This window comes from Amblyomma mixtum, chromosome 3 (assembly GCF_055824585.1).
Source record: "Amblyomma mixtum isolate Tamu chromosome 3, ASM5582458v1, whole genome shotgun sequence".
NCBI lineage: Eukaryota > Metazoa > Arthropoda > Arachnida > Ixodida > Ixodidae > Amblyomma > Amblyomma mixtum.
In genome coordinates, this window is record NC_143014.1 from 416,503,303 (window position 1) to 416,529,016 (window position 25,714).

The window sequence follows — 25,714 nt, forward strand, 5'->3', positions numbered from 1 at the left end:
ACGATTGCGTTCAGTAATACTTGGTTTTATTTGGTGAATTCACGGCGTTCTTAAGTTCTAAATAAATCGTGTGGTTCGAGGACTGTTTCTGGTAACGGTTGAAAAAATCTTTAAAAGGTATGTGTTGCGCCTGGTTTTAAAAGCACCGTTCGAGCAAACTTGTCCTGTGCCCGGAAGAGCCACAGAAGCGAACACGAGTCATTCATAATAATCGTCTTGTCTCATCGCATAGCAGACTGAATACTATGAGCCCGCGGACAGGCCACATTGCCGTTTTGTGCGCTACCTTAGTGTCGTGCTTTTAGTTGTGTGCCATATATTTTCCCACTGTGGTCGCGCGCAACCCGTTTGCTTTTATTCAGTGTAACGGTAGCCACCATGCAAGCAAGGACTTCAGAACCATACGTCAGGGAAATCTACTCACGCGTGTGATCCTAGCTAAAGCGCTGGCGTTTAAGGCCGGCGCTGCGGAGAGTCGGTGCTTCCTGCTGGTTAACCCATTTCTTCCCCCACTCTCGTCTTATTAGGACCATGAACGCTTCCTCTGCTCCAGACCTCTCGAGTTTGGTGAGGCAGTACGACGTGCGCGAAGTGGGATTCGATGCTGTGTGGTCGGTGTCGTCCTGCAAGCGTGGTAAGCTATGAGGCACCTCCCGACCGTCACGAACGTCGTGTCCTGGCTTGGGATTCTGATCTCTCTTGTCAACACACTTTTTCGCAGGACATGGCGTCGATCGGCTGCGAGACAACTGCCTTGATACATACTGGCAATCGGATGGGGCCAGACCGCACAGAGTCAATATTCAGTTTCCCCGCAAAACGACAATACAGGCGATCTATATCTACATCGACTACGATCGCGACGAGAGCTACACACCTAACAGGTACTCGGATTTTGTCACTCTCATCGACAGAACTAGTTCACGCTGTTGCACAGAACGCAGAAAATTTTTTATGCGGGATGGGTCACATGGTTTTTCGGATTTTTGGTGTCACGACCAAGTTTGCCACGTCTATTTTGTGCCCGCCAGGGTTTTCGTCCAGGAGTGCTCGTGCGGCTATCCTTGTCATCGACTTTGAGTCCAAACAAGAAGCTGCTCTGAATCATCATCACGATTCGCCGCTTTACTAACAAAGGCTTGGTGCACAAAAGCGCCTCGTAGAAACGGTGTTTTCTTCTTGCATTACTACGCTTTCCCGTTGCATTTTATATCGATGCCTCTGGAACCGTATCCAGGGGAAGAAAAGCCGTCATGTGCTGAATTTGAAGCTAGTGCTTGCAGGCACGGACGGATGCGCCACAATGCAAGAGATGCGCAGTTCGGTGAACGCTCATGCATGGCCAGAAAATTTTCAACCCCTTCCTCACGAACGCTGTCCCACGTTCCAAGCTGCAGTTATTTTAATGCTGCCACATCCTAAAATGTCCGCCGGCGCAGCGTTTACGAAGAAACTGCTGGGGGTCTTGGACCTGCATCCAGCGCGCGTGGAGATGCGCGGCGGCTACGTGCGGCGATAGAGCTGCGTGAACGTGCTCCCATAGCTCACCACTGGTGAGAAAAAGAAAAGTTTTTTTAACGTGATGATTAAGTAGACGAGAATGCGTACAACTGTACAAGAGAGGATGCGTGCCACTTTGTCTAAGAAAGAAAAAAACATGTTCACCCGTGTAGGTGGTGTAAGATTTAAATATGTACGGCACCCTAACGTCTGCTGTCCATCTTTTTTTTATTTGCCCACCGCGGCGGCACAGTCACTTTGACATTCGGCTGCTTATATCAAAGTCGCGCTACGGAATTCAGCCATTACGGCATCTCGCGATGATCACATGCAGCTGCGCGACGTCAGAAGCGCATATTGTGCCATTGTTGAGGCAGTTAAGTGGCACTGTCGTGTGCGGCTGACACGGCTGATAAGCAGTCGTGTGCAGCTTCGTGACCTCATGATCACTCAGCATGCTCAGCTAGGCTGGCACTGTTTGCTTGCCTCATCTGTCAATTCATCTGATCGTCTGCTTTCCCCGTCTTTCCTTCGCTCCCATCTTTCCCAGGATCAATGCTTTTTTTAATGCATCCTGCCCTCTCATTGTGAGGCCACAACACTGGTGTTCTACCTTCAGAATTTCACGTTGGAAGGAACGCTTATTAGCGGTAGAGAATTGGATGAGGGAACTGCAGTGATAGATATGAAAGAAGCCAGCACTCACTGAAACCAAGGAAAGCGCAGGGGATTTTTTTTTTGCAGGTGGTGATATATGAACACACTCTGAAAGAAAAGGCTGAACTGCTGCCGTCGTAGCACAATTGTTTGTAGGGTAACCAACGGACATGGCTCCTCTTCCTCCGCCTTTTTCCCACATTTTAGTATGTCAAGTCTTCCGCTGCAGTAAAAAGGAATTAACTCTTCAGCAGCACACTTTGTTAACGCTAATAATCGGGAATATGAAAGTTCTTCGTATTAGCGCCCTTTCGCCTTTTTCTCTAGTGCCTTTACCTTCCATATTCATTCATCCATGCACCGTATGCCAGCTGCTGACCATTCTTCCACCGTGCTGCTGACGTCGCTGGTTCGTATCCCTCCGGCAACATATGTTCTTTTATTTTACTTTTTACTGAGTTATCGTTCATGTAAATGGTGATTATGCTTTAAACTTCCCACTTTCATCAAAGTCAGCATTAAAAAAAATTCCTGTGCTTATCTTGGTTTGAGTAATTATTCTGTTATTGTACGATTTCTGTGTGTTTATGTCTATTTTCGCACCGTGGGTTCTGCCGAAAGCAACAGATAAAGTCGAAGCGAACAGCGTACTTATAAACGAAAATTGTGGGTATGAGGGACGCTGCAATCGACGGCTCTAGGTTAGTTCAGACAATATGGTTTTCTTTACTGGGCGCTGACATCACGCTACACACTGGAATTTTTGCTTTTCACCCGCATCTAAATGCGGCCGGCCATCGTGCCCACGATTTCAACCCGGGATCTTGGGACCAGTAGCCGAGGGTCAAAGCCATCGGTCCACTGCGGTGTGTTCAACGTAATTAACGAAGAAGGGAGTTGCAGGAAGGATGGAAAGAAGCGGGAGGTTCATTGTGACACTTTTACGTTGAGGGCCATTTTACAGAGTCCGCGCAGAGCTGAGCTCCAATGTAACCCCACACGGCTGGCGTGACGCCGGAGTTAAACGCGAGATAGATTGGAACTACGGAGAAGATGATGGCTTGAGATAATACAGAACTAAGGAGATCGCAATAGTGGGACTCAGACTTTTCTTGACGCAAAAAGCTTTCACCCGGCCTGGCGCCAAACCACCTCCCAGCTTAAGATAACAAAAAGGAGATAGAGGTACCCAGAGCTAGCGCGATTCCAGAGCCATCCCACGGCCAACGTGAGAGGTATGGTGTGGTGCTGTGATGAGGCTGCGTTATTTTGAATAAGAGGAGCAAGTGGTTTCGTATTTGTGCTCGAACTATGGCCGACACAGAAGCTGTCGGCCGCCGCCACGCGCAGCAACGCGAAAGTCGTCGGCGCCGCAGAGGATGCTCTGTCGAGCGCGCTGCAGAGTAGGAGGTCGATCGGCGCCGAAACCAGACTGAGCATCAGCGTCATATGATGAGTGCCCGCTAAACATTGGAGAAATGTGTGCTGTGCACCCGTTGAAGGCGCTACCTCGCTGACCTGCCAGCGCATTTCAACCGGGGCTATCTGCAGCTATACGTGAACGACGCCCTGGTATTTGTGAGCGACTTCACAATGACTGGTATTTGTGAGAGCCTTCTCTACCTTGTGTAAGCAAAACACCAAAGCAGCCCAGCGCTCATTAAACCGGCTCTCCCAGGAAATTTACACGCTAAGCAACGAAGCTTAGCAACCTCTGTCTTTTTATTCGCAGATTAGACTGTATTATGTGACACTGAAAAGCAGTGACCGATGTGCGGATTCAGTAGTGTGTAAGTCCAAGCGTTCCGACCATAGCTCGTGGCGAAGTAACAGCTGTTGTGTTCATTGGCCTGCGCAGGTCTCTCTATAAAGGGGGGACGAAGTTTATGGTACTGCCTTTTCATGAGTTCTGGGCAGGAGGGAACAATATGGGGTAAAATTACCGCCCTCATACTAGGTCACCTACTGGCTCCCTTGCTCCCTTCTTTCCCGAGACCCAATATTAGAAATAGATGTATTCACTCTGGTCCTGTGCAGGACCGGCCTTTGCCAATAAGTTTCCAATATTGGGCCGATTACTGCCCTGCTTGGGTTTGTGCTCGCCTATGGCTGTGCTGCACCTTTACCTCACCCACATGGGTAACCACGCGCTTTGACACACGACCCAAACTTTGAGACGAATAACGCTCCTGAATGCCGTGAACAACATTCGCGTGTTTATTGCCACCACTCGCTTACAACCTCGTGGCCCAGCTGCATTCTATGTTGTGGGGAAGTCAAAAGCAAACGTAAAAAACGCGATATCGACATACAGGGTATTCGAATTTACACTTTCAGGATTTTTAAACCAAATACAATGAGAACTACACAAAAGTTGTTGTTTCTTAAATTGGTTATACTTCCAGGCGGACACAAACTGTGAGGATAATTGTCATCCTAATGTTAATAATGAACTAAATACAATAACCAACATTTAATTGACTGCAGTTAATTAGCATGCAAGTTTGTATTGAAAACTTCGAGGTAGTGGCATTTTATGACTATTCTAGTTAGTACAATTTTAGCAAAGCGCCTGTGTCTTGAGATAGGTGCGTCTAAAATTCCAGCCCAATCCTTCTAATTACTCATGCGAGAGCGCGCCATCCAGCATGGAGCTCCTCCCAGGTGTGATGCAGCGGTTCCCTATGGCACTCCGTCCGACAAGAATGTGGACCGACAGGCGACGGTGATTACTCCTCGTTGTTGGCCAGGTAAACCGAAGAATGTGCGGTCGACGTGAGGCGAGCCGGCGCCGCCTCTATTTGTACAATGCCAGCCGCATCGACCGCTTCACAATGGGAGCCGTCGGTACGCCTCATTTCAGTTAGTTGATGAGCTGCAGCGCTATCCGCAATGATTGATTGATTGATTGATTGATTTAGTGAAACAAGCTTTATTTCCGTCACAAAAAGGGCGCCTCCCTCCCCGCCCCTGGGAAGACGAGGAGTCCTGCGGCCGTGGATTAGAGGTTCCCAGGCAACCCTTAGCTTGTTGCGGCTTCTTCTGCCAGATGGATGGCGCGTCGCTGGATGGTAGGGTCCACGCTTCACAGCAGGGTCTCCCAGATTTCTCTACTTACTATATTTGGTCCGAACGCTGGTATTGTTGGCATGTGCTTATTATGTGGTCAAGGGTCCTTTTCGCCTCACTGTGTTTGCGCTGATCGTTGTCCCTATGCTCTGTTTGCACGTGAAACGCCCAGACCGGGATCATGAAGGTACTAGTTTGGAGCCGCCTCCATGCGACAGCTTCTTTATTTTTTAAGCCAGAATCTGGCGGGGGTACCAATCTACATGTCAATTGATAAGGGTTGATGATTTCCCCGCAATTTTGCAGACACTCGTCGTATGCCCAGTGTGCGGGGGGCTCGACTGCTACCCAGAAGTAGAGAGCTTGGGCTAGCGTGTGAGCCCCCTCGTTACCATGCGTGGCAGCGTGCGCGGGTGTCCAAATTAGCTCACTTTTTCTGTTCAGCGTTCTTTGGGGTAGCCTATCGTTTTCTAAAATTTTGGTCGACAGTTTTGCTGTCGCTAATTATGAACTTGGCTTCCGTTCCTACGCAAGCTAGCGTTATCCTAACTTCCTCCGCAGTTTATATGTTGCGGCCTCTGATGGCTGCCACGGATAGCGGTGGCCCTCGGCCATCGACTACCGAGGCTACTGCCGCACCCTTTTACCCTTTTATTGGTCCTCTCAAAAAAGGTAAAAAACATAAAAGAAAGAGAGAGGATGCCTGGACCAGCAATGCTTTGCCAGGCTTAACGTCAATTCAAAATAAATTAAAAAGAACTAATTGTTCCAAAGAAGAAAAAAAATTTAAGCGAAAAACAGAGCATAAAAAAAACTGAAAAGAAAAGAAAACAAAAGTCTCGTCACAATAAAAGTTAGACGCAGGCAGAGAGCCAAAGCACAGCGTGAAGCCCGCGGAATAAATAATAGTAATAAAAAAAGAGAAAACCCAAGTCACTGCAAAGTCATTGTCACCGTAACAGTCGAAGAAAGCACTGAGCGCTGGCCACAAAAGAAAAATCAGAAAAATAAAAACATAATCAAGACAAAAGAAAAAACCAAAATCACAGTCACACAGTCAAGGACACAGTCACAGTCACGCAGTCAAGATAGAGTCAGTCACACAGTCAAGGACGCAGTCACAGCCACAGTCACTCCTTGTCAAAGCCATCTACGCTCAATAAAGGAGCACGGGGCGCTCCTCTGTGCAAAGCTTGGGGAAGAGAGATTAAAGGAAAGAGAGAAATCAGCGTTAATAATTTGGAATTGTACTACTTATGAGATGAACCATTTGAAGGAGAAGAGCACAAGTAGCAGGGTTTCGTAGAAGGGAGGGGTAAACACATGGTGTGATGTCCGATGAGCAAAGTAATTTGAAACGAGAAACTAAAGAAGCAGTAACGGAACAGTCCGTGAAGTAATGACGGATATTTTCATGTAACAATCCACAGGAACAAGTTGAAGACGGAGACAGGCCAAATCTTTTAAAATAGAACGGAAATCTACCATGTCCAGTAAGTAAAGTTATTAGAGGATTCCTGGGTAGACGAATAGGGGGAATATTATGTGTATCAGGGATCCAGTTGAATATTTCAGTGCCACCATTATTCTCGCGCCAAAAAATGCTCCATAAAAGAAGTGAAGAATGATGCAAACGGGAACGCACGCAACGACGTGAAAGGGTAGAAATATGTAAACTTCCAAACTGGCCGGCACTACCAGCAGCTTGGTCGGCTAACTCGTTTCCAAAATTTCCGGAATGACCCCGGATATGAAATAAAAGAAATGGGGCAGCACCCGTTCTGCCACTCGCCGCATCGACATTGGCGACTCCCTTCGCTTCCATATTTCCGAATCTTTTGCTATTGATCTTCGGCTCTTTTAGCCTTTTTTTCTACGTTTAAATATGGATGCATGTTAATAAGGAAGGGGGAATTGCCATTGCGTTCCTGCTTTCCCTGCTAATTTCGACTTTGGTTTGCATCCCTCTGTCTGCTTGAGTTCCACTTTTACAAGGGTCATCCTACCCGTCTCGGTCGTACTTAGTCTAACTAGGAGACGTGCACTGCTTCCATCAATTCTGCCCACGTGCTGTGCACCCCGAGTTCGAGCAGCCGCTCGGTCGAGGTGCCCATGTGCATCCTGAGCGCCTTCTTAACGCGTCTCCGGATTAGGGAGTCTAGTTAATCTTTCTCTCCGGCCTCGTACAAAGCTACGCGATGCAAACTCTCGGGCTCTTGAGGAGGATCGCGTCAAAAGAAAGAGGCCTCAAGGAGAGAAACTTACTATAACTGATCCAGGCGTACGTAATAAATAGCATCGGTTACGCGACACCCTGCCTAGCCGATGGTAGCACTGCTTGCGTCATGCTTACACATGGGCGCGCCTTGTTGATTACTCTGTCCTACTCCAACCGATGAGCCTGGCCGACCGCTTCTGCGGTTTAGAGAAATTATCGACTATTACAAAAACAGGCATGGCCAGTTTTCCCTCCACCGGCAAAGGGGCTGCGAGTACTCCAGTTCGACGGCGCAAGCTGCCCTCGCACGCCGGGCTCGTGAGGCGGCGGCATTCCGTACTATAGGGCTGCGGACCAAGAAGATTCCGGCTCATCCTCTATATTCGATTAATAAAAGTTTGTTCTCTCGCTCCTACACCACGCGTCTGTCAGAGAATTGCTTCCTACCGCTCTCTGTGTAGCTCTCGTTTCATCCGCGGCGCGGTGCTTTTTCCAGCGTTTATCGGCTCGACCGGCACCTTTGCTCGCTGTTCGCAGAGGTGGGCTGAGGCATTCTCTCTGCTTACAGGGTCGTAGGACTGGTTTTTTCCTGGGCCAACGGGTGGACGAGAGGCGGTCTGCGCGTGCAGGATCTTTGAAGCGGGAAGTTGAGTTTCCCCTTCAGGTGGTGACGAGAGTAAACACTTGTTGGTGATGAATGGATGGTTCGGAGTCGCAAACAGTCACGTTACTCGATGGCGGGACAAGAAGGTTAACTATTTATTTACACAAAATAAACGACAAGAAACAAGCAAGGAGAAAACTATTTACAACATGACTGACACGTTATTACACAAAATCAGCCCCACTTCACCGGGAGCGTTCCGTTTTAAACCTTCTGTCTCCGCCCTTGGCGGGGACAGCAACCAATCAAATACTGGGGAAAGGATGCGAGCCAATCAAATTCCTAGGAAAGGAGAAGTTTCGAGCACGCACACAAAAATTACGAGGAACTTTAGCGGCTAAAGTGGTGAAAGGCGAAGCCTGAGAGCTGCATTCTGCTACGCGATTGTTCACTGCACATATTGTTGGTTTATTAATTAACTGCCAATTAATGATGCTTAAGCTTCGCCTTTACGAGTGGAACGCGACAGCGTGTTGTAGCGCTGCCACGGAGTCCAAGGAACGCCGCCACCCGTTCGGCGCGATGCGTTGCCCTTTGAACGCAACGCTTTTTAGGAAAGGAAATGGGACTTTAATTCTCTGTCATCTCGGTGGACACCTGAGCCGCACTGTACAGGAAAGGAGGAAGTGTGAGTTAAAGAAGAGGGGCCGTAATGAAGAAAATGAAAATTGTATTTGAGGAAACGAAATTACGCATTAACTGTCTCACATATCTCAGTACACACTAGTCGAAAATTGTATTTCAGGAAAGGAAGTTGCGCAGTAACTGTCTCACATATTTCGGTGGACACCCGTCAAAATTCGCGCGCGGTGACGTCACGACAATTTGTACCAATCTGAAACGCAGACAAATACCCCTTGCTCGTTGGTAAATTGGTTTTTGAGGAAAGGAAATGTATCTGTCTCTCATATCTCGGTGGACACCTAAACCTCGCCGTAACGGGAAGGGAGGAAAATGGGAGTGAACGAAGACACCGTATTCACTAGACGCACCTTTGTTCATTCCAAACGATCGAGCTAACATGGTGGAGTGCTGGCGTGCTCGACTCGCACTCCGTAGACCGGGGTTCGATTCCCAAGCTCGGCCAATTTCTTACTCGGTTTTATTTATCTGGTCTGACTAGAAAGGATAATTCGACTAATTGGTTGAGTAAGCAATTAACTAAACTCTGTCAAACTTTCTTGGAGCATCACTATACGATCCGTTTAATTGGTTGCTTGGTTGGTAGCCAAAGTACAATTGGCCCCGTTTGAAATTCGCGCACTGTGACGTCACGACCGTTTCGACCAATTGAAAAGCGTGACATTTCTGTCGACAGCTCCTGCTTACAACGAGGAGGCATTAAAGGCTTCTGCCTTAAAAAGCACTAAACTCGCCGCGTTCCAAACCTCCGCCTTCCTCTTCGTTTCCCCTCCCGCACACGTGCATACGAAACGCACGTATGCCACGGGAACAATCACCGCCGAAGATTCCTTATTATAAGAAAAAGGAAAGGCTGTCACTGAGGGGGTCCAGCGTCCAGTAGCAACAAACAAGACTGCAGGCGTTCAAACCTGCACTGCAGAACACTTCGTGCTAAAAAGTGGCAAACCGGAGAGAGAACAAGCGTTCTGGCGACGGCGCCGCCAGCAACAACAGCAGCCACCGACGCGCGTCGCGCCGTGCGTCCGCGGTGTCCGTCGTGCGTCCGCGGTTCCATGCACTGTGCTGGAGGCTGGATGGCACCGCAGGAAGTTCAGCGAACTTAACACCTCCCACGCAAGAATGTCACACGGAAACTCGATGTCAGTGGGGCATTAAAGTTCACTCACGGTGTCCGACAACAAAATACACACATACACGCACATGTACACCAGCTGTCTAATCAGTCCACCAACACGCACACATAAGCGCACACAGCGGTTATCTCAACTCGCACACACACAAGGTTAGGACACCAGTCCGCACATTCCAGAACTTGCCATGTCCGTTCTCCTACATGCTATCTGCCAGGTTAGCCCGTAACCCTCAATGCCCACTGTGATTGCCGCAGAGAGCTAAATGGTCAGAGCACTACCACACAACCGATATACACACTGATACCAAAGATCTACCTTTAGATCCATCGTTTGTGGTTTCTCAAAGAGCAAACCTGGAAACAAACAAACAACCTAACAAAAATTAACCTTCCAATCCTACTCTTCCTTGCATTCCAACCGAGAGAGTGCATCAGCACTCCTGTTCAGTGAGCCCTTGATATGCACTACTTCTAGGTCATACTTCTGCAATGCAAGCGACCAGCGCATCAACCGCGCACTAGTGGGCGCTGAACGGGTCAGGTATGTGAGCGGGTTGTGGTCTGTTGCGACCTTCACTTTAACCCCACATAACCAGGTATCCAGTTTCCCCAGTGCCCACACGACCGCAAAACCTTCCCTTTCAATTGTAGACCATTTTGGTTTGAGCAGGAGTTAATTTCTTACTCAAGAATGCAATTGGCTTCTGTTCCCCTTCAACTGACTGCGACAGACATGCTCCTATCGCAACCTCAGAGGCATCCGTTGTCAGAAGGAACTCCTGGATGTGATCAGGTGCGACCAGCTTCTGGAACAATGCCAGTACCCTTTTCACCTCACAAAACGCCTCTTCTGCCTTGTCATTCCATGGAAGGGTATTCGGGACTCGTCTGTTAGTCAGGTCCGTCAATGGGCATACTTTGAATACTCCGGTACATACTAACGGTAATAAACAGACTCAATACACTACGCAGCTCCTTCTTAGTTTTTGGAGCGCTCAATTTAGTGAGGGCGCTTACTCTTTCTGGGTCGTGAGCATGCTTGCATGACCCTACCACATGGCCAAGGTACTTTACCTTCCCTTGTGCGAACTTGCATTTGCCAGCATTTGCCGTTAAGCCTGCCCTTCTCAGATTCTCTAGTACCACCCGTAGGTCTTTGAGGTGCTCCTCCCAGGTTGCCGAGAAAATGGCTATATCGCCAATGTATGCCATTGCATACGAAGAGTATTCTTTTAGGATTTCATTCATAATCCGTTGAAAAGTTGCTGCCGAATTTCGCAACCCGTACAGCATTACCTTCCAAGCATACAAGCCCTTAGGTGTGGCAAACGCAGTAAGGCGCTGTGACTGTTCGTCTAAAGCGATCTGCCAATATCCGCACGTCATATCCAGTACCGATATGTATCTTGCACTTGCAACCTCATAGAGCATCTCGGTCATATTGGCCATAGGGAAGCTGTCTGATTCTGTAATGGCATTCAATTTCCGGAAATCAATGCACATCCTTACCGACCCATCCCTTTTGGCTACGCACACCACTGAATGCGCGTACGCACTGTCAACAGGATAGACGAAATCCCACTCCAGCAGTTGCGCTACCTGACGCTCTATTTCCTTTCTGAATGCAAAAGGTACCTTATAAAGGTGCGATTTTTCTTGTTTGGCGTTGGGAACTAGCGTTATTTTGTGGCAGCCAACTTTACATCTACCTGGGCGCTAGGAAAATACTTCAGATGCACCAGTTATGACATTAAACAGCTCATGTCTCTGTTTCTGCGTCAACGATCCGTCCAGGATCTCAAACCCTAGAGGTCGGTTCTTCAATTTGCAATGTGGGGTCTCATACACCTCACCAAACTCGTCATCCGAGTCAAAAACAACCCCTACATTCTGAGTTCGTGCTACGTAAGGCCGCAGCCTGTTCGCAAGCACCCATCTGCTTCCTTCGTCAGTGTCAATAACATAGCTGTTATCTCGCTTCCTCTCCTTTATAACAGCTGGTCCGCGCCACTTCGGCTGCAATTTACCGACTTGACCGCTTTCAAGTATGAGGACTTGATCCCCCTTTCTGAACTCTTTTGATCTAGCCCTGAGGTTGTATTTGGCTGCATATGACTTCTGTATGGCTTCTGCCCTTTCGTCAACCCATTTCGCGGCGTCACTCATCTGTTCCCTTAGCTCAGACAGGTATTGGGCAGCCGGTTTGTTCAGTCCCGTCGGCGGTGTCCACTCACCAGTCCACGTTTTGTGGAGGATACTGAGCAGTCCAAGTGGGGTGCGTCCAAACATTAGTTCAAATGGTGACCTGCCCGTCACATCATGAGGTACTTCTCTATAGGCCCAAAGCATGCATGGAACGTGACGGTCCCATTCTCGCTGATGATCGTGTACAACATGTCGAAGCATAGCCTTAAATGTTCCGTTCCATCTCTCCACGATCCCGTTAATCTGAGGGTGTTCTGGAGTAGAAAACCGCATCTGAACTCCCAGCCTTTGCATGAATTCCTGAGTTAATTTGGGCACAAAGTTGGTTCCCTGGTCACAACAAATCAGTTCAGGAGTCCCAAACCTAGTGAAAACCTCTATCAACGCTTGACACGTAGCTTTGGCTGTCAGGTTTTTGAGCGGTGTAAGTTCTGCCCATCTCGTACACAAATCAACAATGCTTAGCGCACAGCGGTGTCCCCTTGCCGACCCAGGTTCAAGCGGTCCTATGCAATCCAGGAACACTACCTGAAAAGGTGTCTCTGGTCTAGTTAGCGGCGTTATTGGCACCTGGTCTCTAACTGTTGCATGTGAAAACATTTGGCACGTGCGACAGCTGCGGCAGTGGTTCTTCACATCCGTTACCATTGTTGGCCAAAAGAATGCACTTCTAATCCTCTGCTTGGTTTTCTTTTCCGAGAAATGCCCACCGCTTGGTCGGTCATGTGCCAGTTCCAGCACTTCATGCCTTCGAGATTCTGGGAGCACTAGCTGTTTGTGCATCTTTGCATCAATCATTTCTTCATGGAAAAGTAACTCGTCGTGTACAACCATCCCGGGGCTACCCTCTCGTGCCTGTCTCCACGATTCTCGTAACGATATATCGTCTCGCTGCTCCACCTTAAAATCTTGAGCCCTGGATGTAGTTTCTGACATTTCTCGTCCCTGCCCTATAGCAAAAGCTGAGGCAACTATCGGCTCCGCATTATCTTCCTCCTCGAACTCGAGTGTAGCCTCTGTTTTGTCCTCATCCACCCCGTGTGTAAAGCTCAGCTCTTGTTCGAAAACAGCTCTCTCTTCTGCATCTGGCACCTGCTGCTTTTCGATTCTTTGTAGCAGTGAATAAGTTTCTGGTGTCAGCAACGCACCTACACCTTCGGCTAGCTCTGCGGTTACAGAGCATAGTACTGGCACCTGCTGATTGACTGTTTCTCCTTCCGGTACTAAGGACATAGGTACATAGATTAGGTCTGCATACACTCTCTGTCCAAACGCACCTCCCAGTTTTATTCTACCGGAGCAGTCATATCGACACGATGCGGGTACTGTCGCTGCCCTCAATACTGTAATCTCTGCCCCTGAGTCCACACAAGCTTCTGTCGGACTATCTCTGATTTGCAGCTTTACCGAAGTCAGGGAGTCTGATTCAACCGCTCGATCGGGTTCTCCTTTCCTTTCCAAATCGGAGGCGAGTTTATCGGGGACAAGCAATTCCGCTCGGGCTACTAGCTTGCTCGTGTCCCTTTTGGAATCTGTTGCGTCCTGCCTTTGCTGTGCACTTGGGCAGTGAATAGAGATATGCCCATATTTCTTGCAGCGAAAGCATTTCACACCTGTATGCCTATTTTTCCCACTAGTTTTAGGGCTTGGAGTTGGCGGCTGCTTTTCCCGTTTCTCCCCACCTTGCTGCGGTGGTTTAGAACCTTCGAAACGCTCCCGCATTTTGCCTACCCGCCGGCTTTCCTCGAACGCTTCCGCTAATTCGGCCATTTCATCAGCCGTCAGCCAGCTCTGGTTCTCATTTTGCATGACATAGGTCCTGACTTCGTCTGGCAGCACTTGTTTGAAACGATCTGCTATCATCAAATCTCTCAAATCCTCCAAAGTTTCGACCTCTCGGCTGTTAACATAGTACGTGAACATTGTCTCGAGTCTGGTCGCTACCTGATGCCATGAGTCACCTTGTTCTTTGCGTACCACCACAAACAACCTCTTGTACTCATTCGGAGTCATTCGGAGCTCTTTTAAAACTCCCTCCTTAAGCTTCTTATATGGCATGACCCTCCCATCTGATTCGCTGGCTACAAACGCCCTCATTTTCTGTCAGAAATGGCAACAGAATAGCCCCACGAATTTCTTCTGGAATTTTAAGGGTCTCCATCATTGTGTCAACACTCTTGAACCATGCGGGCACCATTGGATCCGTTTCTGGCATAGGCGCCAGCACTGCTTTCAATTCTTTTGCATAATCGCCCAGCTTTGTGACTGACCTCTGTCCATGTTGCGCATCCGCTATTGACTGAAGTTGCATTTAAGTCAGTTTTATTTTTTCCAGCTCAATTTGGAGCTTTAATTTTTCAATTTCACACAATTGAACCTTATGGTCCTTTTCTACAAGCAACGCTTGTGTCATATTTCTTAGTGCCTGTTCTGTCGCTGGCACTTGCTCTGCTGACGCAGGTTGCCTGTTAGGCTCTAGACCATTCCCTGCGGCGTCCATCACTGTATCAGTCATTGCATCTACCTATAGCTTACAATCACTATACAGACATGGCAACTTCGGAGAAAGCAGAAAGGTGCCCTACCTCTCTCGATGCTCCGTCGATCGCACTGCTGTCGCACTCAGCTTGATGACAGCGGACTCCCGGGAAGGTAGACGCACACGGGTGCGTCCCGCAGCAGCTTACGACATTGGAACGCGCTTCGCGTGGTCGCCTGGTTCTTGCTCTGAACCTTTCGACGTGGACGCCTGGTTCCTTTCAGCAGCTTGCTGTCTCGAACCCTCGAACACTTGTCTTCGCCCAGCTCCTTCAGCTCCTCGCTGACTTGAGCTTCCGGCGTCCTCTCGAACTCGACCTGCGTTCGGGCCGTTTAGCCACCGGGACGCTCTCAAGGAAGGCGTCCTGGCCTGCGTCTCTCGTCTGTTTCTCGACGCAGCTTCGCGTTTCCTCCTTTAGGACGAGCTACCACTCTGCAGCTTGTCCACCGACTTGTTCTTCTCACCTTCCGTCCAAGGCCTCGAGTAGAAAGACGTTGCGATCCTGTGTCGACTGCGCCAGTTGAGTTTCCCCTTCAGCTGGTGACGAGAGGAAACACTTGATGGTGATGAATTGACGGTTCGGAGTCGCAAACAGTCACGTTAGTCGATGGCGGGACAAGAAGGTTAACTATTTATTTACACAAAATAAACGAGAAGAAACAAGCAAGGAGAAAACTATTTACAACATGACTGACACGTTATTACACAAAATCAGCCCCATTTCACCGGGAGCTTTCCGTTTTAAACCTTCTGTCTCCGCCCTTGGCCGGGACAGCAACCAATCAAATACTGGGGAAAGGATGAGAGCCAATCAAATGCCTAGGAAAGGAGAAGTTTTGAGCACGCACACAAAAAGCACTAAACTCGCCGCGTTCCAAACCTCCGCCTTCCTCTTCGTTTTCCCTCCCGCACACGTGCATACGAAACGCACGTATGCCACGGGAACAATCACCGCCGAAGATTCCTTATTATAAGAAAAAGGAAAGGCTGTCCCTGAGGGGGTCCAGCGTCCAGTAGCAACAAACAAGACTGCAGGCGTTCAAACCTGCACTGCAGAGCACTTCGTGCTAAAAAGTGGCAAACCGGAGAGAGAACAAGCGTTCTGGCGACGGCGCCGCCAGCAACAACAGCAGCCACCGACGCGCGTCGCGCCGTGCGTCCGCGGTGTCCGTCGTGCGTCCGCGGTTCTATGCACTGTGCTGGAGGCTGGATGGCACCGCAGAAAGTTCAGCGAACTTAACAGGGGATATTGGGAATGCTGGGGAAAATCGGCAGTCGGCTCTCGGCCGTTGAAGAGAACTGGGCCCGTATTACGGAACTGTTAAATCAAAAACTTTTCAAAAACGCGTCAAAAACTCGTCAAAATGCCCCCCCGTAGCCGCGCTCCTATTGGTCGGCCGTGTCCGGCGGCCATGTTGCTTTCTTGCGTCATGGGTGGCTGGCGTTTACGTCACGGACATGACAGAAGTGGTGACGTTGCACGCCTAATTATGCAGGCGCATTTTGACGATTTTTTTTGACGGCTTCGAGGCGGTCAATATTGGACCGTTCGAGTTTTTGACAGAAAATGGCGGCGGTGGCAGCGGCGGCGTATGTGGCTATAAGACTGAGGCAGCTGCGGCGACGCGAGCAACGGCGAAGGAGGGCGTACGAAGACGCGTTTGACTTGCTGGACGGGCTGTTCCGACGCCTTTTTCGACTGGAAAGCAGACTGCGGCGTGGCTGTGCGACGAACTCGCCGATGAATTGGGAGGTGTGCGCGCGAGTGCGCTGTCGGTGCAGCAGCGGGTGCTGTGTGCACAGCGGTTATTTGCGACCGGCGGCTTTCATGCAAGCTTCGGCAGCCGACGACACCTCTGTGCCACAGCTACATACAAATAAAACATGCTTATGCTGGCAAAGAACTTTATTTTCTCCTGCAAATCGCACTTCTTGGTCGTCTTCTGCTGTTTACCGGTCGAGGAAAAAGGAACAGACGACCCCACATCACATACAACGCTTCACGCTTTGACACTTTTGTCATCGATCGTAAAAGCCGAACAACACAGACCTTAACAAGCTGGCTTCGTAGATTTTTCCGCACTTAGATCAACCGCACAGTACCTTGATTTTCGACGCCGCGTAAGAAAACAGTATCAAGGCGTGGAACAGCTGTTTCCGTGCAAAGCGGCTTGTTGACGTTTTACCGCCATCTGCGCACCCCCGCGGCAGCAAAGGTTACCCACCAGGAAATTTAATAGCCTAACTTCTTGCACTTCTTGTTTTTCTTCATAAATTTTTACCTTTAAACATCATTTTTTGGCAAAATAAAATAATAATTATTTTTATCGCTGTGCATTTCTTTACTCTTTTAGCAAAAATTCAGCAGACGGTCCCTCGTCGTGCAGGCAAATGCTTCGGGGCGCCGCTCTGCTGTAACTGGCTGATTCCTCGTTGCGTCAATTTTGCGTCAGGCGTTGACGTCACATCGTTTCGTCATTTTGACGTCACTGTCAATAAGTTTTGACAGATTTTTGACAAAGTTCCGTAATACGGGCCCTGGTCACTTGTACTGTGAACACTTGTCGAAACGTCTCGTCACGCAAAATCATGGAGCGTTTACTGGATAAGCGATACGCGATAAAATTTTGTGTAAATCTTGGTGAAGTGGGCGAAGAGATTCACGGCATGATTAAGGGGGCCTACGGTGACGCTGCCATGGCTAGATCAGGTGTTTTTTGTGGGGAACAAGCGGTTCCGAGAAGGTCAGGAAAGATTGGAAGACGTCGACCGTTCCGGACGCCCTTCAACCAGCAAGACCAACGAAAATGTGTAGCCAGTGAAACATTTACTGAGCTGTGATCGCAGTATGAGTATCAGAATGATTGCTGATGACATGAGCATTCCTCAAACCCAAGTTTTTGAGATCGCGACCGAAAACTTAGCCATGTGGAAAGTGTTCGCGAAGTTGGTGCGGGAGTGTTGTCAGAGGAGCAAAAGGCCAACCGGAAAGCGATCTGCCAGGATCTCCTTCATCATGTGAATGAGGACCCCGATTTTTTGCCCAGCACAAGGCGGCAACGCTACCTCAGGGCCCCTACAGCCCAGACTTGGCCCCGCCAGACTTTTTTCTATTCCAGAGAATAAAATCGACGCTCAAGGGGAAACATCACGGATCGGTAGAGGTGTTTCAAAAGGTCACGACGAGGAAGCTAAACAGCATTCCGGTCCAGGCGTTCCTGGAGGCGTACGAAAACTGGAAAACTCATTGGCAGCAGGGTGTAGGGGCGGAAGGGTGCTACTTTGAAAAATTCTAATCATTTGTACTATTATCTTGAATAAATTTTACAAAATAAAATGAGTCCTACTACTTTCATAACAGACCCTGTATGACTTGAGGATGGCGGCTGGTGTAATTGAGACGCTTCTTCAGGCGTTTGCGCCGCTTATTGCTGTTCTGTGCCAGACGAATAGAGCGTAGTAAGTTGTTAGGTTCGTTCGTTTCGTGGCACAATTGTTAACGAAATTTGTTTTGCGCGAGTAAATGGTGTGGTCCTCGACGCTGACAAGGTGTCTTCGTAGCCGCAGTAAAATGGCACCGGTTAATTATGTGCAGTAGGGCTGCGGCTTTCAGTTTTGTGCGATGTCTGGGATGTTTCAAGCTCGTTTATATGGAGCTGCGGAACTTCGCTGCACACTCTGTACAAAAGAAGGGGACGTTTACGTGCATTTATTCAGATATATTTACAACTATTTATACTAATAGTATATGCGATAGTTTGCATGTATCGGCAGCCATATACTTTGCAGCTTTATACGTACAGCCCGGCTATATACATTGCGGCTTTATACATCTCCCTCACCAGCGTTCCCTGTGAATTAATGGAGCACGCAATTTACTCACACATCATCACCTTCTTGGAGACTGTCAACTTTTTTCACCCTTCTCAAGACGGATTCCTAAAAAACCTCTCAACTGGCTCTCAAGGAACATATCCCTAGACGCTCTCTTGCTTAGACTTTCAAAAAGCTTTCAACAAAGTTTCTCATCAACGCCTCTTACTTAAACTTTCACGCCTAAAGACGAATCCGTTAGTATACGATTGGCTCTGAAATTTTTTGACTAACCGCCACCAGTTCGTATAGGTTAACAATCACGCATCTTCCATTTCCCCCTTTTACCTCAGGCGCGCCACAAGGCACGGTTTTAAGATCTCTATTATTCTTACTTTACATTAACGACCTCCCAAGTAATCTATCTTCCACCGTTCGCTTGTTCACCGACGACCGGAGCATCACCAACAACAGAGACACGTACCACCTGCAATGCGACATAAAACTTCTGGAAGAGTGGTGCGCAAACTGGTAATGTCTTTAAACGTTAATAAAACAAGTTTATTATTATTTCATCGTCGCCGATCGTATCCTACTCCTAACTACACCCTTCGCGGTTCTATGATATCCCACGCTTTTTCATGTAAATATTTAGGAGTCTGCCTAATCCAAGATTATCTTAGACCTCCCACATAATGAACATGACCAACGAAGCTGTGTCCTTGGTTATCTAAAACGTGCATTTGGCACCTGCTTCCGTAAAACTGAGCGCCTATTTCACTCTTGTTCGTTCTAAACATGAATATTCATGCTCGGTCTGGGACCCCCAACAAAATAACATAGCCAGAACCCTCGAGTCCATCGAGAGCCTCGCGATAAGATTCATATTTTGCGATTATACATAACATACGAGCGCAACAGCCTTGAATACAAAAGCTAACCTTCCAAGCCAATTAAATTTATAGAATTTCTGTCTATATGCTGTTTATACAAGTATTTGCAATCATAAGAGGCTTGTATTGTAGCGCAACCACTTTTGTATGCACGAGGAGGGCGAAACATCTCGTGGGCGAGCGGAACTCAACAGAAATTCAAACAAAACACGCCCGGGTGGAGACGCCAGTTCGTACGCCCTCATATGTTTGGCCGCCGACTCCTGCGGCGCCGAGCGACACTCGCCGGTAGCAGAGACACTGTGACGCGGCGCCGAAGACACGCTGCCATGTGGTACGGCCTTTACGGCGTTGTGACTCCACCCCCCCCCCTCCCTTTCTGTGTTCCCGCCACAGCCGTCTTAACTTAAGCCTTTCCCAGAGGCAGTGCGGGGTTCTGCTTCAGTGGTGCTTCTCCGAGTACGCGCCTCTATGCGACCACCTGAAAAGAACGGTGTTGGGTGGCAGCACCCAACACAGCAGCAATGACCCTGCGACCATGTATGTACCACTGCCAGGGAGACGACGGGCGGAGATATTAGACACCTTTAAAATATCATGTACCATGCTATCGTTACTGTTACCGGACTACCGGGTGCCCGCCCACCACCACACAGCCCGCGTTGATTGGTCCCGATGCTTCACGCGCGCGCGCGCAGCAGCCGGGTACGTGGCTCCATCTGGCGGCGTCAAGGCAATTTACGCATGCGCAATGACTGCGCGCGGGCTCTCGGTACTCTTGTATCGGTAACGGTAACACGGTACACGGTATGCTAAAGTTGTGTATTGAGTCGAGAGGTGGTGGTGGTGAAAACTTTATTTGAAACTGGGGAGTTTGGGACACCTAGGTTCTCAGACATATTCATCGAGCAGCGATATTCTGAGACTCTTCTCAGCTTTTACTTTGTTTGTCTCTTTTGTAAATAATGTTGTAAATATGTGAATACAATATTTCCCTTGCTTCCCCTACTCCAACTTTCCGACCCACGTTCCTTCCTTCATTGCAACAGCGGTGGTGTTCCTGCACCCCATGCCTGGTGAAACACGCTACTAGCACGGCAAAATTTATCAACGGTGACTGCTCCTGAGCACGTGCTGAAGCGGGCTTGATTTCGCTTTAATCTGCCTCGTTTTCTTCATACGCTTTTTTGTTTAGCATCGTTTGATTAGCGCCTGATTGTTGTCAGGAGTAGAGATTTGAAGCCCTGAAAAAAGAAACAGTGCAATTTTGGAGCAAAAAGTTTTTTGCTTTCTTTCCAGCCGAGGAAAAATTGAAAAAAAAAACGAAAATTTTTCGTGCAAATTTATGGTTCACTGATTGCTTGCTTTCAGTCTAGGATTTTTTTTTGTTTGAAAACCTCTACAGCGTGCAGCGTTGGAAGCACCCACATTTCGGGCGCCCAACGTGGCGTCCGAACTCATGACCCTGAGATTAAGAGTCTGAAAACGATTCCCTAGCAGATGCCATCGTCGATGCCAGGTAGTGCTTCTCAAACGATCCTGCTGCGAGTACGTGAGTTCAAGGCGAGGTGATATAGATGCTCCAGGCTGGACTTGAAAATACACCTTTAATACTTGGACTCAGAGCTGAAGTAGAAGAAAATGGCTGAAAATTCCGCCGTGCGATACATAAGGCCCACACGTACGCGTCTTTAGCCAAATACAAGCCTAGCTTACTGGTGACAGAGATTGGGTAGGAAGGCTGTATAGTAACACTAAGGGAAATGGACGCGGATTATCATTTAATGACCTGTAGCACGTGGCACCATCTGTCTAGGCCTTTGCACCAACCAGCCGCTAACTCATCTGGCTTGCCGACTGCTGCAGATACCACCATCATCCGACTGTTGAGAACGAAACTGGTCACGTTTCGTAAACGTGCATACAAGGCTTCGCAACACGCTTTCATGAGTACGCGTTCGAAAGCTTTTCAGTTGGACCTAGCTGTGGACACAACTTCAATTCAGGCTGCTGCGCGTAGTGGAGCAAACAGCGACAATTACTCCGAGTAGGATATGGCCTGACTTATGGTAGGTCAGATTTCATGCTTCGTTTCCGGGTGTTCGTTTCCCGAACATGACATTTATATCTGCACACTTGCCTGAACTTCGGAGCATTATTATTCTCAGTTTTTGCCATGTGTTGCAATTTTTTTGTTTATGAGAGGTGCAGAGCGCCACCTCAGGAAGAAAAAGAGAACGTTTCTAAAATTCTCTTCTTCTGCTTTCCGTCGTGAGGCGTCACTCAGATATAACTCTCCCCCAAAGCAGTAGAGCAGGTGCAAAGGCTAGCCAACTAGGGTGAGTAAGAAAGGAGGATAGGGGAGGACCTTGGACCGTCGGATCGGCCGTATTCGGCAGGTATTGTAAAAATACTGGAGGCGCTGGGCGAGCACTGCGGCGTTAAGCGATTGCTGTTAGAGTGGGGGATAAGACGTGATGTCGCTTTAGACTTCACATGCAGTCAAACGCAGCGATGCAGCGCTGCTGGCCACGTAATCCCCGTCGCCTGTCAGTCCACACCTGCGTCACACTAGGAAGGAGCTTCATGCCGAGTGCTGCGCTCTTGAACGTGTAATTATACGAATTTGGCTGAAATTCTTGACTCGCATATCTCAGGACACAGGAGCTTTACTAAAATTGTACAAAATGTAATAGGAATCACATGCCACAATCTCGAAGTCTTCAATATAAACATGAATGTTAGCTGCACAGAATAAAAAGTTGATTATCGCATATAGTTAATTACCCATATTAAGATGACATCCTCCCAGATTGCTTCCCCCTGACCGCATATCCCATGTACAAAATATACTTTTTGGAGTGTTCTATCTATTTCTTTCAAAATCTGACTTTGAACACAATGTATAACTTTCATTTCGCACTAAGCTTTGTCCGACCAGTGCCTACGTAGTTTCCCTATTATTTCACGGTTTACGCATGAAGAACAAAAGCATCATCACATATTCCTTGCGTACTGAAAGTAAATTGTTTCTGCCACGTGCTGCCTCTATAGCTGCTTAGCAGAGATGGCGCCTACAGCGACAGGAGTTGCGCGTACTTACAGTACATTTCGGAAAAGCTTAGAGAACGACCTTCGTGCTGTGACCTCCCAGCGCACGCGCCTAGTCTCGTTGCTTCTGCTGGCTCATGCCATGATAAGGCGTTTATGTACAGCCCGGCCTGCGGTAGCGCGATACTCGGTTGAATGTGACTGTCGCAATGTCTCGCATAAGCCGTATTTTCTGTCGTACATGTCGCACACATTCTTAAACTCATCGCCTACAAATAGTCGGCACTGGCAGCTTTGTTGAAAAGCCGCCCCCTCCGTGTTACATTCATTGCGACACGGACGCGCCTTCGGAATCGCTTCGGGGCGCGTCCTGCACAGCTTGCCATTCTTGGTGGTGCTCTTGTTTGGACTGCGTCCCTCTTCAACACAATACGGCTCACTGTTGCCGTCGCATGCTGCAGAGTTAGAGTGTTTAGGCGATGGCGTTAAACATGGTAACTGCAAGCTGTTTAAACTTCCCATTAATGTTCCGTTCGAGCAACCCACCGCGAGAGCTGAGCCTCGCGCCTCATCTGGGTGCGCGCAATCTACGGCACACGCGGAACCTCGGCGCGTTTGTTTATTACAGCCGTTGACTTTCTTCATCAGGACGCACTTGGGTGGAATTGTTCATTCTATTTTATTCACACCACGCTGTGGACTTCATTCTCGGTTCTGAACATGAACACTAAAACATACAGCAACGCAATGCCCTTAGTGGCTAGAATCTCTCTTCTCCAATGCCGCGGAATTTGCTCCGGTCTACTTACGCCTCCCGTTGCTTCCGCTGCTAGTCTCACAGGGCTGTTATTTTTTAGTTCGCCTTCTCCCATTCCTGCGGTGTTGTTATGATCATGACAGCAGTGCGGTTCAGGTGGTCGCTGCGTGATCTGCACACGCAGGCCACTGCTTTCCTTCCCTCTCCCCCTCCCGACACTCCTTCGCAACTACGCGGAATGCTCCACATTCGTACGACGAACGCATCTTCTAGGCCAAAGAGGCAACCCTAATCAGCTAATTACCGCTGGTCAAATTCAGTTTGCGTCCTACATTGCTGATTGCTGTAGCCCCATGAATGAAAGTGCACGCAGGCTATACAGTGTCAACATTTGGTCTGACCTGTGCTTTCAGGATTGCCGTGAAAGTGGGCGACACTTTCGAAGACCTGCGGCTGTTCGAAACTGTTCACCTGCATGAGCCAATGGGATGGGTGCACATTCCCATGCAAGACTCGGCTGGCCGCCCTGTCCGCGTCTTCCTTATACAGATTGCAGTCTTGGCCAACCACAAGTATGGCTACGACACCCACCTGCGGCAGATCAAGTTGTACTCTCCTGTTCAACGAACTAACGTCAGCGTCTTGCCTGGCGTCTACTTCACGAGTGTGGAATGCCAAGCCTTCAGCTGCATCCGCTGAGAGATCAGCGTTTAAGCATTACCTGCCCCACGCCCGATAAGCCTTGATGACATTTTGTACCGATTTAAGCTAATTAAAGTGACTTGTTTCTGCATCCGTTTCATGCAGCACAGGTATTCGGTCAGATATTGGTAACGTATTGGCAAAGTCGGGTCCAACAGAGGACCAGAGTGAAACCATTCATTTGCAATGTTGGGTCGATTACCTGTGCTGCTTGGGGTGCCGTGCTTTGATACCTTTTCTTCACAATTCGGCTATTCTTGTCTCTACTCTTGCTCAAGGTCAAGCATAATTGACTGTACGCAAGAAACTGCCCAAGTGAAATTGGCCGACGGCCGACCATCGGTAAGCAATTTAACAGTGCTCGGCAGCCGGTATCCTCGGCCAACCAATGGCGGCCCCTAGTCGGGCCGTGGTTGGCTGCCAATTGGGCTCGTTAATAGTTGGCCAAAAACGTTCAGCCAACTATCGGCAAATGATAGGTAATTTGTCGGCACCCAACGCTCGGGCAACCACACGGGGACCATCGTAATGCCGTGGTTGGCTACCCACTGGCTTGGCCGGTGACGTATATGCCAGACGCACGCGCAGTAGGCGCGTGGAAATTGCGGACGAAACGCTCGATAGACGTACGTTTCATATTATCCCAATATATTTTTTTTACGAATACACTGCGCGCATGACTGCATGCATGTTGAGCCTAATTTATCAGTCGGTGAAATGCAATGTGTAAGCAATATGCAGGTGCAATGCTGGGGCATCAATTTCTTTTTAATGCTGAGCATTTAAATAATTGTCGGACGAGTGCAGTTTCATCGAGAGATAAAAGGAAAGTCCCGTAATTCTGACATCAAACGAAACCGAAACTCAAAAGGTTCGGTTTCGATGTTTTATTGAAATTGGCAAGCAATTGTTTTTTATCTAGAAGTAGTGAAACAATGTAAATTTTAAGTTCCATATATTTGAAGAAAAATGAATAAAACAACACATTTATTTTATAATTTGTTTCTTGCGAACTTATTTTTGACAGCACATCTACAAAAGCGCGGTGTCAGTCACAACGACTGAATCTGCAACGCGATGCTCTTCCCGCGCTTTTCACCATGGAGGCAAAAAAAACTAGGAGAGGGTGCGCTCAGCCTCTGCAAGCCATCCTCCTCTGACGCCGCTGCCGAGGGCCCTTTTGCGCACTGACTCTTGGGAAATAGGCCCTCCACAGTTACCAGACTGCCAACCAGCGGTGCTTTTTAGTGAACGTCCGTGCTCCGATGTAGCGCAGAAGCGCAGCGCCTGTGTTGCAGCTTTGGCGGAATGCGTACCGAGCTCGAGGTTGTCTGAAGGCTCCGCGTCTCAACACTTCTGTTGATTACACTCTTGAGTTTTTGGGCGCACTGTAGAAAACTGCAGGTAAACTTTTCATCAAAGGGTGCGGCCGCGACCTCGTCACTGTTCAACTGTGGTTCATAAAGAGAATGGAGAGGAATTCCTTTCGTCGTTATACACACATACGGAGTGTAGGGTTCGGCACGCTGCCGCCTCTTTTTGTACATGTGTTACGAACATTCCGCGAGAGGAGAGTGGACTAGGCTGCGCGCCCGGTTTTGTTTCGTTTTGTTTGTTTTGTTTTAGTGCGTGCCGTTGGAAGGGGAGGAGCGGCTCGAACGCCCATGCTCTTCGGTTGGTCTCCCCGTTCGTTCTTGCGTTTTCCCTTGCCACTCCAGATGGCGGGGCTCTCTGCCGACATCGATCTTGGGCTCCTGTCCCCCATCTTCCCGGAATCATGCCTCCTGGGGGGGGAGAAGCCGCCGGCCATAAACAAGCGAGAACGGTCTCGGTTTCGTCGCGTTACGCGACGGGCGGTATACTAGGCCA

At 48.7% G+C, this 25,714-nt stretch overlaps 1 protein-coding gene and 1 pseudogene across 1 annotated transcript; one reads left to right on the forward strand and one right to left on the reverse strand.

Annotated features, from left to right (window-relative positions):
* The first annotated feature begins 531 nt into the window (after nucleotides 1-531).
* On the forward strand, nucleotides 532-23,929 carry LOC149357757 (anaphase-promoting complex subunit 10-like). The gene is made up of 3 exons (XM_089577971.1): nucleotides 532-634; nucleotides 722-884; nucleotides 23,557-23,929. Exons 1-3 carry the CDS (start codon nucleotides 532-534, stop codon nucleotides 23,840-23,842), a joined length of 552 nt encoding a protein of 183 aa, XP_089434097.1. The 3' UTR covers nucleotides 23,843-23,929.
* Nucleotides 12,198-14,401, reverse strand: LOC149357758 (uncharacterized; annotated as a pseudogene).
* Nucleotides 23,930-25,714: the final 1,785 nt, after the last annotated feature.

What these genes read in the sequence shown, in the direction of transcription:
- LOC149357757 (XM_089577971.1), top strand. Translation starts at nt 532, where the DNA reads ATGAACGCTTCCTCTGCTCCAGACCTCTCGAGTTTGGTGAGGCAGTAC. An exon ending in GGTGTCGTCCTGCAAGCGTG is followed by an intron (nt 635 to 721) that starts GTAAGCTATGAG and finishes ACTTTTTCGCAG; the next exon opens with GACATGGCGTCGATCGGCTG. An exon ending in GAGAGCTACACACCTAACAG is followed by an intron (nt 885 to 23,556) that starts GTACTCGGATTT and finishes CTGTGCTTTCAG; the next exon opens with GATTGCCGTGAAAGTGGGCG.